A 12,938-nucleotide genomic window follows, 5' to 3' on the forward strand; every position below is an offset into this window, starting at 1 on the left:
TTTGAACTCGGGCATACATAAGTCAATATGATATTGCTAAAACTTCTTTAAAAATTATGGAGTGTTAAGATCGGGGAAGGGCTAAGAGACTTTCTCCTAAGAGGGGACTTATTTTATGAAAGAAAGATATGAAAGAATGATAGAAAAATAAAAGTTTAGAATCAGGTGCAAATGTTGTGTAGTAAAGACAATGATAGCAAAGATCTATTTCAGTAACACCTGATGGCTTTAACTTTGCTCTTGATTTTCTGAGTTGTTTAAGGGTCCACATTCTAAGACAGGGAACATTTTATTGCAAATGAGTTTATTTAACATTTTGAGTGCCTGGCTGGTTTAGTTACCCTTGATGTTGAGATTGTGAGTTCAAGCCTCACACTGGGCTTAGAGGTTACTTAAAATCTGAAAAAAAATTTTGATAGTAGTTTTGGGTTAGACTCTTTTCACTCCACTTCCAAACTATAGTATTTTATTCATGCAGGCTGATGTCCTTACAACAGAAATGGAAACTACATCTTCAAAATGTCTACACCTGGATGCACAAAATCAAATTCTTCAACAAGAGTTATTATCAATGAAAGCTTTCGAAGGACAACGTGAAAAACTAGAGAGCAATAACAAGAAGTTACAACAAGAAGTAGTAAAATTGAAACAATTTATGGAAATGAATATGGTAGAGTGCAGTCAAGTGGAACAGTATAAACGGGAGGTTGAAGAAGGAGCACGACTGGACACGGCAGAAAAATTACACGAAGTCAACCTGTTTTTACAGGTTAATTGACTGATCTGTAATGTGCTTTCATTCATTTCACTGCAAATTACATTTTGGATAGATGTGTTGTATGGGTTTCCTCTACTTGCTTTATGGTAACTTGTAGACTTCTGGAGGCATTTGTTCCTCCCTTTAACGAGTTCAGTTTTCATCATTGTTCCTACTAAATCGAGAGGATAAGAAAAAATGATGATTTAAACAACTAGTCTCACTATTAAGAGGAAAAGAAAAATTATGATTTAAAAATTGCACTGTACTTGGATTATTCTTAAGGTTATTGTCGACTTTAAAAATTTTGTCGTTGATTCTATTATTTGAATTATCAGATTGTGTGAATACTAATACAAGAATGATTGAACTTTAATTTTATAAATCATATTTAATTCAGTTGGCATTGATGATAAATATTTTACACTTGAGCTTTTTTTTCATTTAAAATTGCTCTCTGAATCACTGACTCAGAACTAAAGGAAACAGGTATAATTAATTATTCAGATTATAGCTATTTTAAAACTATCCCATTAATTTGCTTTAGGCACAAGCAGCAGCTCAAGAAAACTTGGACCAGTTAAGAGAAAATGCTCATGCTTCAACGAGAAGTCAAATGGAACTTAGAATTAAAGATCTGGAATCTCAGGTCTCTACAATGAAGACGTCTCAAGAAGAATCTACTAAAACAGAGTTGGAAACCTACAGGCAACTCTACCTAGAAGAATTAAAAGTTAGCAAGTCCTTGAGAAATAAGCTGAACAGGTAAGCCAAAACAGAATCATAGACAAGAAATTTAGCTTATTAATTTGCCTCTAAAGCATAATTTCTGTGGAGCCAAGATCATGAGATGAGTAGGAAGTGAAAGCCAACTAGATCGTGTAATTTTGGAAAATGATGTTTCTAAGTGAACTTACCTTTGAAATGTTAGTCCAGGACAGTTTGCATTCCTCCTCTTCTTTTTGGTTCTTTTTGGTTTTACAGGACCTCTTCCCCCACCCCCCCCCCCGCACCCCCCGCCCTGTATATTTTCCATTGATCGGATCTGCTAGTCTTTAAGTGCATTGTTTGAAGCTTTCTCATTTAGAAGTATATTATTATAAAATTGCTTGCCAGAAGTACCCTAAATAGAAATGTCGATGAGTTCATTTTTGGAAGATGACATCTTTAACCTAAAAGCTCAAGTACTACTACTACTCATCCTGGCAGCTTGGTACATTTATTCTCTTGATTGTGAACTTTGGTATTATTACTAGAGTGGGCCTTGAGACAAACTATCCTTTATGTTTTTTCTACTTTACATAATGGCATATATGTGAAATACAGAAAGACTCACACAGGGCTGAAGGGGAGTATAATTCCCAAAGTGGCAAAAAAGAGCACCATGGTGGGAGGGAGGTGTGTGGAAGACTGAAGACAGAAAGGGCAGATTCTGCCTCCAGTGCCTTGGTAACTGTTATAAGCTAATTGCCTCTGTGCTGTTTTAGTTCTTTCTGATCACACCTCTGCCATCTACTATCTCCCCTAGAGCTTGTTGGTCTCACTGATTCCTCAGTGTCAAATGCTCAGTTTCTTTGAGATAGTAAGTGAAATGTGCAAGAGTGGTGAAAGCAAATGCTTGAAAATGTCTTTGAGGGATGGTTTATTTTTATATCTGTAAACAGGTTTACGAAATATAAGTATGTATATATAATGGCATCCTGAAGGATCCTGCCGGTACAGCCATTCCAGAAGACAGCAAGTATTATTCATTAAGCCGTGTACATCACTGATAGCCACTTCTCTCCCTTCCCTCATTTGAATTGTTCGTTAGGGGTCCCCCTGGAAACATAAGTATTTCTTTAGAACAATTTTAAAAGTATAATTTTAGATAGTAGGTGTGCTCTGTCACATGTTCAGTGTTAAAACACTGTTCAATGGCAAATGCTATTTACTATTATGGAAACTTAAAAAGATGTAAGTCATTTAGGAATGATTTAGGGAAAAAGAAAATATATTTGTGTTTTTTAATCTTCACAGGACTAATGAGAGGCTGTCAGAGAGCAATACAAAACTTCTTGCGGAGAGACAGCAGCATCAAACTTTACTCAGGACTCTTACTATGAGCCCAGGCCTGGAAACACCTTATTGTGGACATTTTGAAAATAATTCAGTGCTCAATGGAAACCTTACTCCACGAGGAAACTTGGTGATTCCTACCTTAACCCCACGACCGTCATATGACCACTGGGAGACTTCCTTGTGGAAGGTTAGTTATATTATCTGTTTTACTTTGGGTTTCAGATATCTGATATAATTGTTGCTTTTAGTTTGGTGCAATTCTGAGTTGTTTCAGTAACTAATACATACAAAGTAAAAGTCATAATTATATGTGCTAAGAAAGAATTGAGGTAAATTATATATATATATATATATATATATATATATATATATATATATATATATATATAATATATATATATTAGTCCCTTGATCTCTCATTTCCAAGAGATACTTATTTTTATTTTATTTTAGCGAGAGAATGAGTGAGTGCATGCAGGGGAGGGGCAAAAGGAGAGGGAGAAAGAGAATCCCAAGCAGGTTTCATGCTCAGCACAGAGCCCAATGTGGGGCTCAGTCTCAAAACCATGAGATCATGACCTGAATCAAAATCAAGATTTGGACACTGAAAACAACTGAGCCACCCAGGTGCGCCACAAGAGACACCTAGTATTAACTGTATTCAATAAATATAACTAAACTGACCCATGTTAAATTTCTTGAAAAGCTTTCATTTAAATTTGATTTTAGAAAGTAAATGTTATTGCCTTCTGACCACAGGTACACTTAGATGCTTGGACTTATTTTCAGTTGGCAGTGGTTCATAAACATTTGAAGGTTGTGCTATCATCCAGTTTTTGCACCCCTGTATGTCAGTGAATGATCGTCCTCCAAACACTTAACGACATATGAATGTTTACTATTTAAAAGAATCCAAGGGGGTGCCTGGGTGGCTCAGTCATTTCAGCATCTAACTCTTGATCTTAGCTCAGGTTTTGATCTCAGGGTCATGAGTTCAAGTCCCGCATTGGGATCTACACTAAGCATGGAGGCTACTTTAAAAAAAAAAAAAAAAGAATCCACGGTAAGTCCTTTTTATGAATTAAATCAACTTGTAACACTAAAAAGGTTAATTTCTCTTTTAAGTTAAATTTTTGCTATTTTCTTACATGAGAATACATCTTTAATTGCTTTCTTACTTATGGCACTCTTTTCTTTATCCTTTTTTTTTTTACTTATAGCACCTTTGTTTCAATTTTTATTGAATCACTCTTGAGCGATTGTAGAGCATTTTATAAATAGCTAAATCAAGCAAATATTTGAATTTTTAAAATGAAGCTTTTATTTCTTCAAATGAGTTCTTTGCCCCTTTCTCTTTTCTTTTTCTGGAACCCCTTGAATGCAAGTATTATTACACTGGATGTTGTCCCACAGGTCCCTTAACCTAGTCTCATTTTTAAAGTTCTTTTTTCTTTTTGTTTTTCATCTTGGATGATTTCTACTACCCTGTCTTGCAAATTGTTGATCTGTTCTTCTGCATCTTTGTACCTGCTGTTGATTCCCTCTAGTGTATTTGTCATTTCTCTTATTGTATCCTTCAGCTCTGATTGGTTCTTTTTTATATTTTCTATCTCTTTGTTGATGTTATCACTGGATCCATTCATTCTCCTCCCAAGTTCACTGAGCATCTTTATGACCTTTACCTTGAACTCTTTATGAGGTACATCACTTATCTCTGTTTTTTTTTCTTAGTTTTTTTTCTTAGTTTTGTTAGTTTTTTTTTTCTTAGGTTTTGTCATGTTCTTTCATTTGGAAGGTATTCCTCTGTGTCCTCAGTTTGTCTGACTTTCTATGTTTGTTTCTAAAATGGTTTCTTTCAACTTTTTCTCTCTTTTGAGTGGGCGTTGCTTTTGAACAATGTACATTAGTTATGAAGTCAATGAAGAAGAGAATGTTTCTGTAAGTGTTGTCTAGTCATTTTTCTTGGTGGAGCTGTGACAGGTGACACTGGGTAGGCTGCAAGTAACACTGCTCTTCTCTTTCTAAATTCAGAACACAGGAGACAGGGAGATGGAGAGAAACTTAGTAGCTTTATTACTAATACACACTAACAAATTGGAGGATATGATTTAGGTTATGTTAGCCACATTGGGCTTCCTCCCAAATTGGGCACTTCCCCACACAGTTGTAAATTGAGGAAACAAATGCTTGACCCCCACCCCGGGGGCCGGGTGCTTACCGCAGAGCTGAGAGCAGACACAAATTCATGTTACTGTGGGCAGGCACATCTTTTCAAAGAGGAGATTCAGAAACACATAAGCACTGCTTAGCTCCTTCTCCCAAATTCACCCGTTAGGTAAGTCTCCCTTCCTGTCGGGAGGGAGAGAGAGATAAGTCCAAATGTGAGAAGTGAAGGTTCACCTATTATTTCTGACCGGATTTAAATTATAAATAAAGTGAATTGTGTCTTTTGTACCTACCAACTAATGATGAGAGGTTAGACAGAAGCATGCTAGATGGGAAAGAGAAATCTGTTGGGTTTTAAATATTGCTGTAAATGACCACACCATGGGTTCCCTCATTTGTTGATTGATTTTGATAAACCAAATTTTCTTGGAAAGAAATAAATCATTCTTTCAGGAAGAATTTCCTCAGTTTCAGCTTGCTTGCTTCACCTAAAGCTTCTCTCTCTCAAGTTCTCTGTCCTGTGGTTTAAAAACGTTGTGCTTAAAAACTGACTGCTACTAAAAGGAGTTAACATAATTTCTGTTCCTTTATTTTTATTCATGACTTTAAAATTTGTAATTTAGTTAGAGAGCTACCATTGTGTGCCTCATACCTAAACATTATTGAGCCACATGACAAAGTTTTATGTATTCATTTTCTCTGAGTTATACTTAAAATATACATATTTTTCTGACTATGAGGAAGTAACTGGCATAGAACTCTAGGCTTGGTAAGACCAGAAGTGTATTCCTGGTCTGCATCTAGTTGGTTTCATGACCTCAGGCAAAGTACACTCTCTCTGAGCCCTTTTTGTCTATTACGCAAAATTCGGGATTTTGACTAAATTAGTGACTTTTATACCTTCAAAATAATTTTGTTTTCAAAGAATAGAACGTAATTTTTTTTTGCATTAAACTGTATTGTGTAAAACAGAGAGAAGTAGAGCTGTCTAACTAAAGGAGAGATGGAGACTATGGCTGTGACTTCCTTGTCCCTCAATCCTGCAGTGTCTTCAACCGAACCTTAGATTTCTATGGGCCATATTTGAATGCTAACAGTAATGAGAAAATCCTTCTAATTAAAAATTCTTTAAAAATGTTCTTTGAATTAAAATTTGCTGATATATAGTTTTTCTGTGTATAATTTTCTCACCCTCTTATATTTCTGATAAATGGAAAGGTATACATAAAAGTACACATGTGTCCTTATTCATGGACTTGAAAGCTATTTTCACCATCGAAACACAGTTTTTACCTAGAAATAAACATATAAAGGTCACAGAGGTAAATATTTAGGAAAAGAGCTTTTGGGGAAAAGATGCAACATTACCTTGGTAGTTCCTTAAGTCATGTCATGTAAAAAACGTGGTTTATATTTTATATCGTATTTATTAATGGTAATATAAAGTTGTTTGAATAAAGCCTTCCCCCATCATCTGGTATTGAGTTATTAATTTTATAAGTCTGGTATAGTAAAGTTGTCCCATTCATTTTATACTGCCAGAATATAATGGTATTGTCAAAAAAGTGTTATGGTTCCTCAAAAACTTAAAAATAGATATTCATTAATTCCACTACTGCGTATTTACCCAAAGAAAATGAAAACACTAATTTGAAAAGCTGTGTGCATCCCTATGTTTATTGAGACATTGTTTGCAATAACCAAAATATGGAAGCAACCTAAGTGTCCATCGATAGATGAATGGATAAAGAAGATGTGTAATATGTATACAATGAAATATACCTCAGCCATCAAAAAGAATGAGATCTTGCCATTTGTGACAACATTGATAGACCTAGAGGGTATTATGCTAGGTGAAATAAATCGGAGAAAGACAAATAAATACCATCTGATTTCACTTACATGTGGAATATAAAAAAAATTAAACAAGTCAACAAACAGAATCATAACTACAGAGGACACATTGGTGGTTGGTAGGGGGGAGGTGGGTAGAGGGTAAGGACAAAATAGGTGAAGAGGAGGAAGAGGTACAAATTCCAGTTATAAAATAGGTAAGTCACAGGAATGAAGAATACAGCATATGAAATATCCTCAATAATATTGTATTAATGTTGTATGGTGACAGAGGGTAACTACACGTATGGTAGTGAGCATAGCATAGTGTCTACAATTGTCCAATCTGAATTTGTATACTGAAATTAGTGTAACAGTGTCTGTCAACTATACTTCAATTAAAAAAAGGTATTAGGGAAAATAGTCTCTGAAAATATCGGGAAACATGTCAGCCAAAACCTTTGTCCTCACACCTACATTTGTAAAGACATTGGAATCCTTATCACCAGTGTTGATTATGTTCAGTACACTATTTTGGAGCCCGTTTGGGGCATTCAGGGAGAGGCTACCTTGTATAAGAAAGATCTAAATAAGAACATTCTAGACAGGAATATACAATTGACCCTTGACCCACATGGTTTCGAACTGTGCGGGTCTACTTTACTTACACATGGATTATTTTTGGATACTGTATAGTACTGTAAGTGTATTTCCTCTTCCTTCTGTTTTTCTCAATGTCATTTTTTTGCCCTGGCTTATTCTACTGTACAAAACACGTGTGGATCGACTGTTTATGTTACCGGTAAGGCTTCTGGTCAACAGTAGGCTATTAGTAATTAAGTTTTGGTGGGATGAAAAATTATATGCAGGTTTTTGACTGCACCGCAACCTCTGTGTTATTCAAGGGTCACCTGTAGTTGGAAATATTCGTACACATTTCATAAGTAAGTAGATAACCATAACTTTAATAAGTCAAGTGTTTCCAAACTGGGTCCTAATTTGGAGAAAGGAAACAAAGTTACAATTGAAAATTGTATATTGTTTTCCTCATCTCTAATTGAGAAAGTTATAAATCAGAAGCTAAGCTTGAAAACTGTTGTAACCCTCTATTTTTCCTTTCTTCAAAGAGATTTTCTGAAATCTTTGTGTGCATATGAAAAGAAATAAGTGTTTTAGTCATAATACAGATAGCAAAATATTATTGCTCAGTTTTTTGCCAGTAGAATTTCCACATGACAGTATGACAGTCCCACATTCTTCATTTTATATGTATTTAAGAGTCAGTCCTGAAAAATTAATAGCAAAAGCATTCCTTCAAATTTTGTTTTTCTAAAAGTGAAAGAATGGAAAGCCCATTTTAAGGAACAATTCATTAAGGTAAAAAACTGATTGAACTTTCATAAATGGCAGGTTTTCTAATCATTTCCAAGTAATAATTCCGTATACAATATGATTCTTGTTTAAACTTTTTTGTACCAGTAAGATCAAACATCACCTTTCAGAGATTATACACATTCAATAGATCAATATTAATTGTGCTTTTTATCAGATTCACTTAAATGGCATCTTATATACGTATACACACACACACACACACACATATATAAATACACACATATATACATGTGTGTGTATGTATGTACGTATGCATCTGTTCTCAATTATCTAAAACTAACATAAAATAGGTAGAAATTTATTTTATTCATGTGATTGTCTTTCTATGTAAGCAATCCCTAACTTCGGTTTAATCTCTACAAGTATTGTTTCAAGACCACATGTCGTAAGCTATATATAATTCCTACAATGTCTTTTGTTTACCTTACACATTCTAAATAATATTTGACTTATTTCAGATGCAGCGGGAGTTGGAGAAAGCAGTAACCAGAGCACCAGAAGAAGGTATGTTGCCAAAAATGTATGAAGTTAGATATCATTGATTTCTGAAATAAACTATAAATAGTAAATGGCATCCCTTTCTATTGTTTGGATAAGGGATACTGCATTCACATTTTTTTGTACATATCTAATAAAAGATGTAAAAACATGAGCATAATGAAGAACACACTTCTTCCTCATTTAGTCCTCGTGTTTCATAGCTCTTTTAAAATCCCCCAAAAGTCTAGGGGCACCCAGGTGGCTCAGTCGGTTGGGCGACTGATTTCAGCTCAGGTGGGTTCAGACCCTACACAGGGCTCTGTGCTGAAAGCTCGGAGCCTGGAGCCTGCTTCAGATTCTGTGTCTCCCTCTCTCTGTGCCCCTGCCCGCTTGTGGTTTGTCTCTCTCTCAAAAATAAATAAACGTTAAAGAAGATTTTTTCAATCTCCCTAAATCTATATATCTGTTATTATTTCTGGCGATAATCTTCCTTCACTGGTGCCATCCCTATGGAACTGTCAACCTGCACAAGTCTCAGAAAAGGTGTGCTTTATCAAATTGTTGTTTCCGCTAGTGATAGAAGACCCAAAAAGCCAAAGTCGTCTTAGTCATGCTTGGTTAAGTAATTAGAGGTCATATAGCTGTCACTTGACAGGTAACGGGTTTCAATCTTCACTCATTGACTTTGTCATTGCTTTTGCCCTTGGGTAAAACTTCAAATTCCTTAGCATGGAATGAAAACACCCAAATCAGTTTGCTTCTTGCCAGATTATTCAGCCTTGTCTCACTATTTCCCTACTCTGCTGCTTTGCTCTAGCACCTTCTCAAACTAAACTACTCATAATTGCACAAGTGTTCTTCCTCACTTCTAGCTCTTTGTATGTGCTTCTTCCCTCTACCTAGCATACTCTTTCCTTGTCCTTCAGGTGTCAGATTACATATCACCTTCACCAAAAAGCAGACAATATTGACGCAAAACTGGGATGTCCCTTCTGTATGTTCCAGTAGTGCTGTGTTTTATACCTGTCACTTACATCTGTATATCAAGGAAGGTCCTGTTCAGAAATGTTGGGAAATGCCTGTTTGATTTTTCAGTTTATAGTTTATGATTGTTCAGGGTGGACTGTGTCCTCATCTTGTAATTTCACCTTGTAATGAAAAAACCAGAAACTCTGATATTTATCCACAATAGCAATTAATTCAGTGTGCAACCCTGAGCAAGATATATTTAATACTAATCTTGGGTTTCATATTGCAGTTGTATGTAGTTGTTTTTCAATTTTCTTAACACCTTTTCATAAAGGCCCCAACTTTCTTTTGTTCTTTTTCTTTTCTTCTTTTCTTTTCTTTTCCTTCTTTTTTTTTAAGGACTTGTAGTGAAAAGTATTTTGGAGAAAGAAGATAATTCTTTCTTTTCCTTTTCAGCTGCTACCAAATTTGAACGAGGATCCTGTAGAACTCCTTTAGTATCTACTGATGATTCAATTCTAAATCAAGATCCAGTATGGAAAGCGTCACGAGAATATGTACAGATTTTGAACAAAAATTATATGATTTGAAAAATAAATAGAAAAAATTTACTGGATGCTTACAAAACATTGTCCACTATATGGAAAAATCTTGATTAAAGGAAAATGTTTTTGTGTCACATGTGTGTAATGAAAATCTGTATAATATTTTAAACTATGTTTCTTGGCATCTCATTAAATTTTAAGCCCATTTTGTACGTGGAAAGCAGCACTAGAGGGTTTGACATACATCAGACTGTTCCACTCCCTGCTGTTTGAACAGGACACAAACAAACAAGTTGTCATTAATACTTCAGTAGTGTTCATGGATGGCTTTTTTGTGTTTTCCAATTTTTATCACTATATGTGGGCCTAAAGATTTAGACATTAGTTTGATGTATTCCTGCTATGGCTATTGCCAATGTTTGTACATATTACAATTTTTTATAGTGCCATAAAACCTATTTATAATTTTAATTGTCAACACTGATTCATAGCTCTTTCCACATGGAGAAATAAAATTTGCCTAAAGCTTTTCACCTGTTCTATTTATGTATTTAGCTAGTTAGTTATTTTTGATTTGCTTTTTGGAAACAAAGTTAGAGAAAAGAAAAAATAGAGAAACAAAAAAAAAAAGAACTGCCCCTCCCCCGCCCCAGAGCCATTTGCAAGTAAATTGCTAACGGGATGCCTGATTCCTGTAGCATTTAAATCCTACAAGTCAGTACATTCCACATAACTACCACACAACCTTCACAATCAGAACATTAACTCTAATACACTTGTCGCTTGAACAATGGGGTTAAAGGCTCTGACCCCTGCCCCCCACAGTCAAAAAGCCATGAACAACTTTTGACCCCCAGAGATTTAACCACTGCTACTACCAATGGTCTTTTGTATATGATATGTATCGTACTATATTCTTTTTTTTTTTTTTTTTCCTTTTAAATTTATTTATTGAAAACATTTTACAATACAGAATACGGTCTGTTTTGTGAATGTTCCACGTGCACTTGGAAAAGATGTATATTCTTTTTTTTTTTTTTTTTTTTTTATTTTTTAATATATGAAATTTACTGTCAAATTGGTTTCCATACAACACCCAGTGCTCATCCCAAAAGGTGCCCTCCTCAATACCCATCACCCACCCTGCCCTCCCTCCCACCCCCCATCAGCCCTCAGTTTGTTCTCAGTTTATAACAGTCTCTTATGCTTTGGCTCTCTCCCACTCTAACCTCTTTTTTTTTTTTCCCTTCCCCTCCCCCATGGGTTTCTGTTACGTTTCTCAGGATCCACATAAGACTGAAACCATATGGTATCTGTCTTTCTCTGTATGGCTTATTTCACTTAGCATCACACTCTCCAGTTCCATCCACGTTGCTACAAAAGGCCATATTTCATTTTTTCTCATTGCCACGTAGTATTCCATTGTGTATATAAACCACAATTTCTTTATCCATTCATCAGTTGATGGACATTTAGGCTCTTTCCATAATTTGGCTATTGTTGAGAGTGCTGCTATAAACATTGGGGTACAAGTGCCCCTATGCATCAGTACTCCTGTATCCCTTGGATAAATTCCTAGCAGTGCTATTGCTGGGTCATAGGGTAGGTCTATTTTTAATTTTCTGAGGAACCTCCACACTGCTTTCCAGAGCGGCTGCACCAATTTGCATTCCCACCAACAGTGCAAGAGGGTTCCCGTCTCTCCACATCCTCTCCAGCATCTATAGTCTCCTGATTTCTTCATTTTGGCCACTCTGACTGGCGTGAGGTGGTATCTGAGTGTGGTTTTGATTTGTATTTCCCTGATGAGGAGCGACGTTGAACATCTTTTCATGTGCCTGTTGGCCATCCGGATGTCTTCTTTAGAGAAGTGTCTATTCATGTTTTCTGCCCGTTTCTTCACTGGGTTATTTGTTTTTCGGGTGTGGAGTTTGATGAGCTCTTTATTGATTTTGGATACTAGCCCTTTGTCCGATGTGACATTTGCAAATATCTTTTCCCATTCCGTTGGTTGCCTTTTAGTTTTGTTGGTTGTTTCCTTTGCTGTGCAGAAGCTTTTTATCTTCATAAGGTCCCAGTAATTCACTTTTGCTTTTAATTCCCTTGCCTTTGGGGATGTGCCGAGTAAGAGATTGCTACGGCTGAGGTCAGAGAGGTCTTTTCTTGCTTTCTCCTCTAAGGTTTTGATGGTTTCCTGTCTCACATTCAGGTCCTTTATCCATTTTGAGTTTATTTTTGTGAATGGTGTGAGAAAGTGGTCTAGTTTCAACCTTCTGCATGTTGCTGTCCAGTTCTCCCAGCACCATTTGTTAAAGAGACTGTCTTTTTTCCATTGGATGTTCTTTCCTGCTTTGTCAAAAATGAGTTGGCCATACGTTTGTGGGTCTAGTTCTGGGGTTTCTATTCGATTCCATTGGTCTATGTGTCTGTTTTTATGCCAATACCATGCTGTCTTGATGATGACAGCTTTGTAGTAGAGGCTAAAATCTGGGATTGTGATGCCTCCTGCTTTGGTCTTCTTCTTCAAAATTACTTTGGCTATTCGGGGCCTTTTGTGGTTCCATATGAATTTTAGGATTGCTTGTTCTAGTTTCGAGAAGAATGCTGGTGCAATTTTGATTGGGATTGCATTGAATGTGTAGATAGCTTTGGGTAGTATTGACATTTTGACAATATTTATTCTTCCAATCCATGAGCAGGGAATGTCTTTCCATTTCTTTATATCTTCTTCA

At 35.8% G+C, this 12,938-nt stretch overlaps 1 protein-coding gene and 1 long non-coding RNA gene across 7 annotated transcripts in view; one reads left to right on the forward strand and one right to left on the reverse strand.

The window, feature by feature from the left end:
- The window catches only part of LOC131490564 (ankyrin repeat domain-containing protein 26-like), a 246,121-nt gene extending 235,781 nt beyond the window's left edge, over nt 1–10,340 (forward strand). For 5 of the 6 annotated variants that reach the window (XM_058693065.1, XM_058693068.1, XM_058693066.1 and 2 more), the window contains 5 exons: nt 479–769; nt 1,305–1,522; nt 2,777–3,005; nt 8,671–8,716; nt 10,118–10,340. In XM_058693065.1, the coding sequence (XP_058549048.1) occupies nt 479–769; nt 1,305–1,522; nt 2,777–3,005; nt 8,671–8,716; nt 10,118–10,251 (918 nt within the window). In that variant the 3' untranslated portion in view covers nt 10,252–10,340. Of the gene's footprint in view, nt 1–478; nt 770–1,304; nt 1,523–2,776; nt 3,006–8,670; nt 8,760–10,117 lie in introns of those variants that run through there. The other variant, XM_058693074.1, reaches the window with a different exon arrangement.
- On the reverse strand, nt 4,116–7,415 carry LOC131490573 (uncharacterized). The gene is made up of 3 exons (XR_009251132.1): nt 5,278–7,415; nt 5,037–5,167; nt 4,116–4,839 (listed from the first exon to the last, which is right to left on the reverse strand). It is a non-coding gene; the product is annotated as an uncharacterized LOC131490573 (long non-coding RNA).
- Nucleotides 10,341–12,938: the final 2,598 nt, after the last annotated feature.

This window comes from Neofelis nebulosa, chromosome 11 (genome assembly GCF_028018385.1).
Source record: "Neofelis nebulosa isolate mNeoNeb1 chromosome 11, mNeoNeb1.pri, whole genome shotgun sequence".
Taxonomy (NCBI): domain Eukaryota; kingdom Metazoa; phylum Chordata; class Mammalia; order Carnivora; family Felidae; genus Neofelis; species Neofelis nebulosa.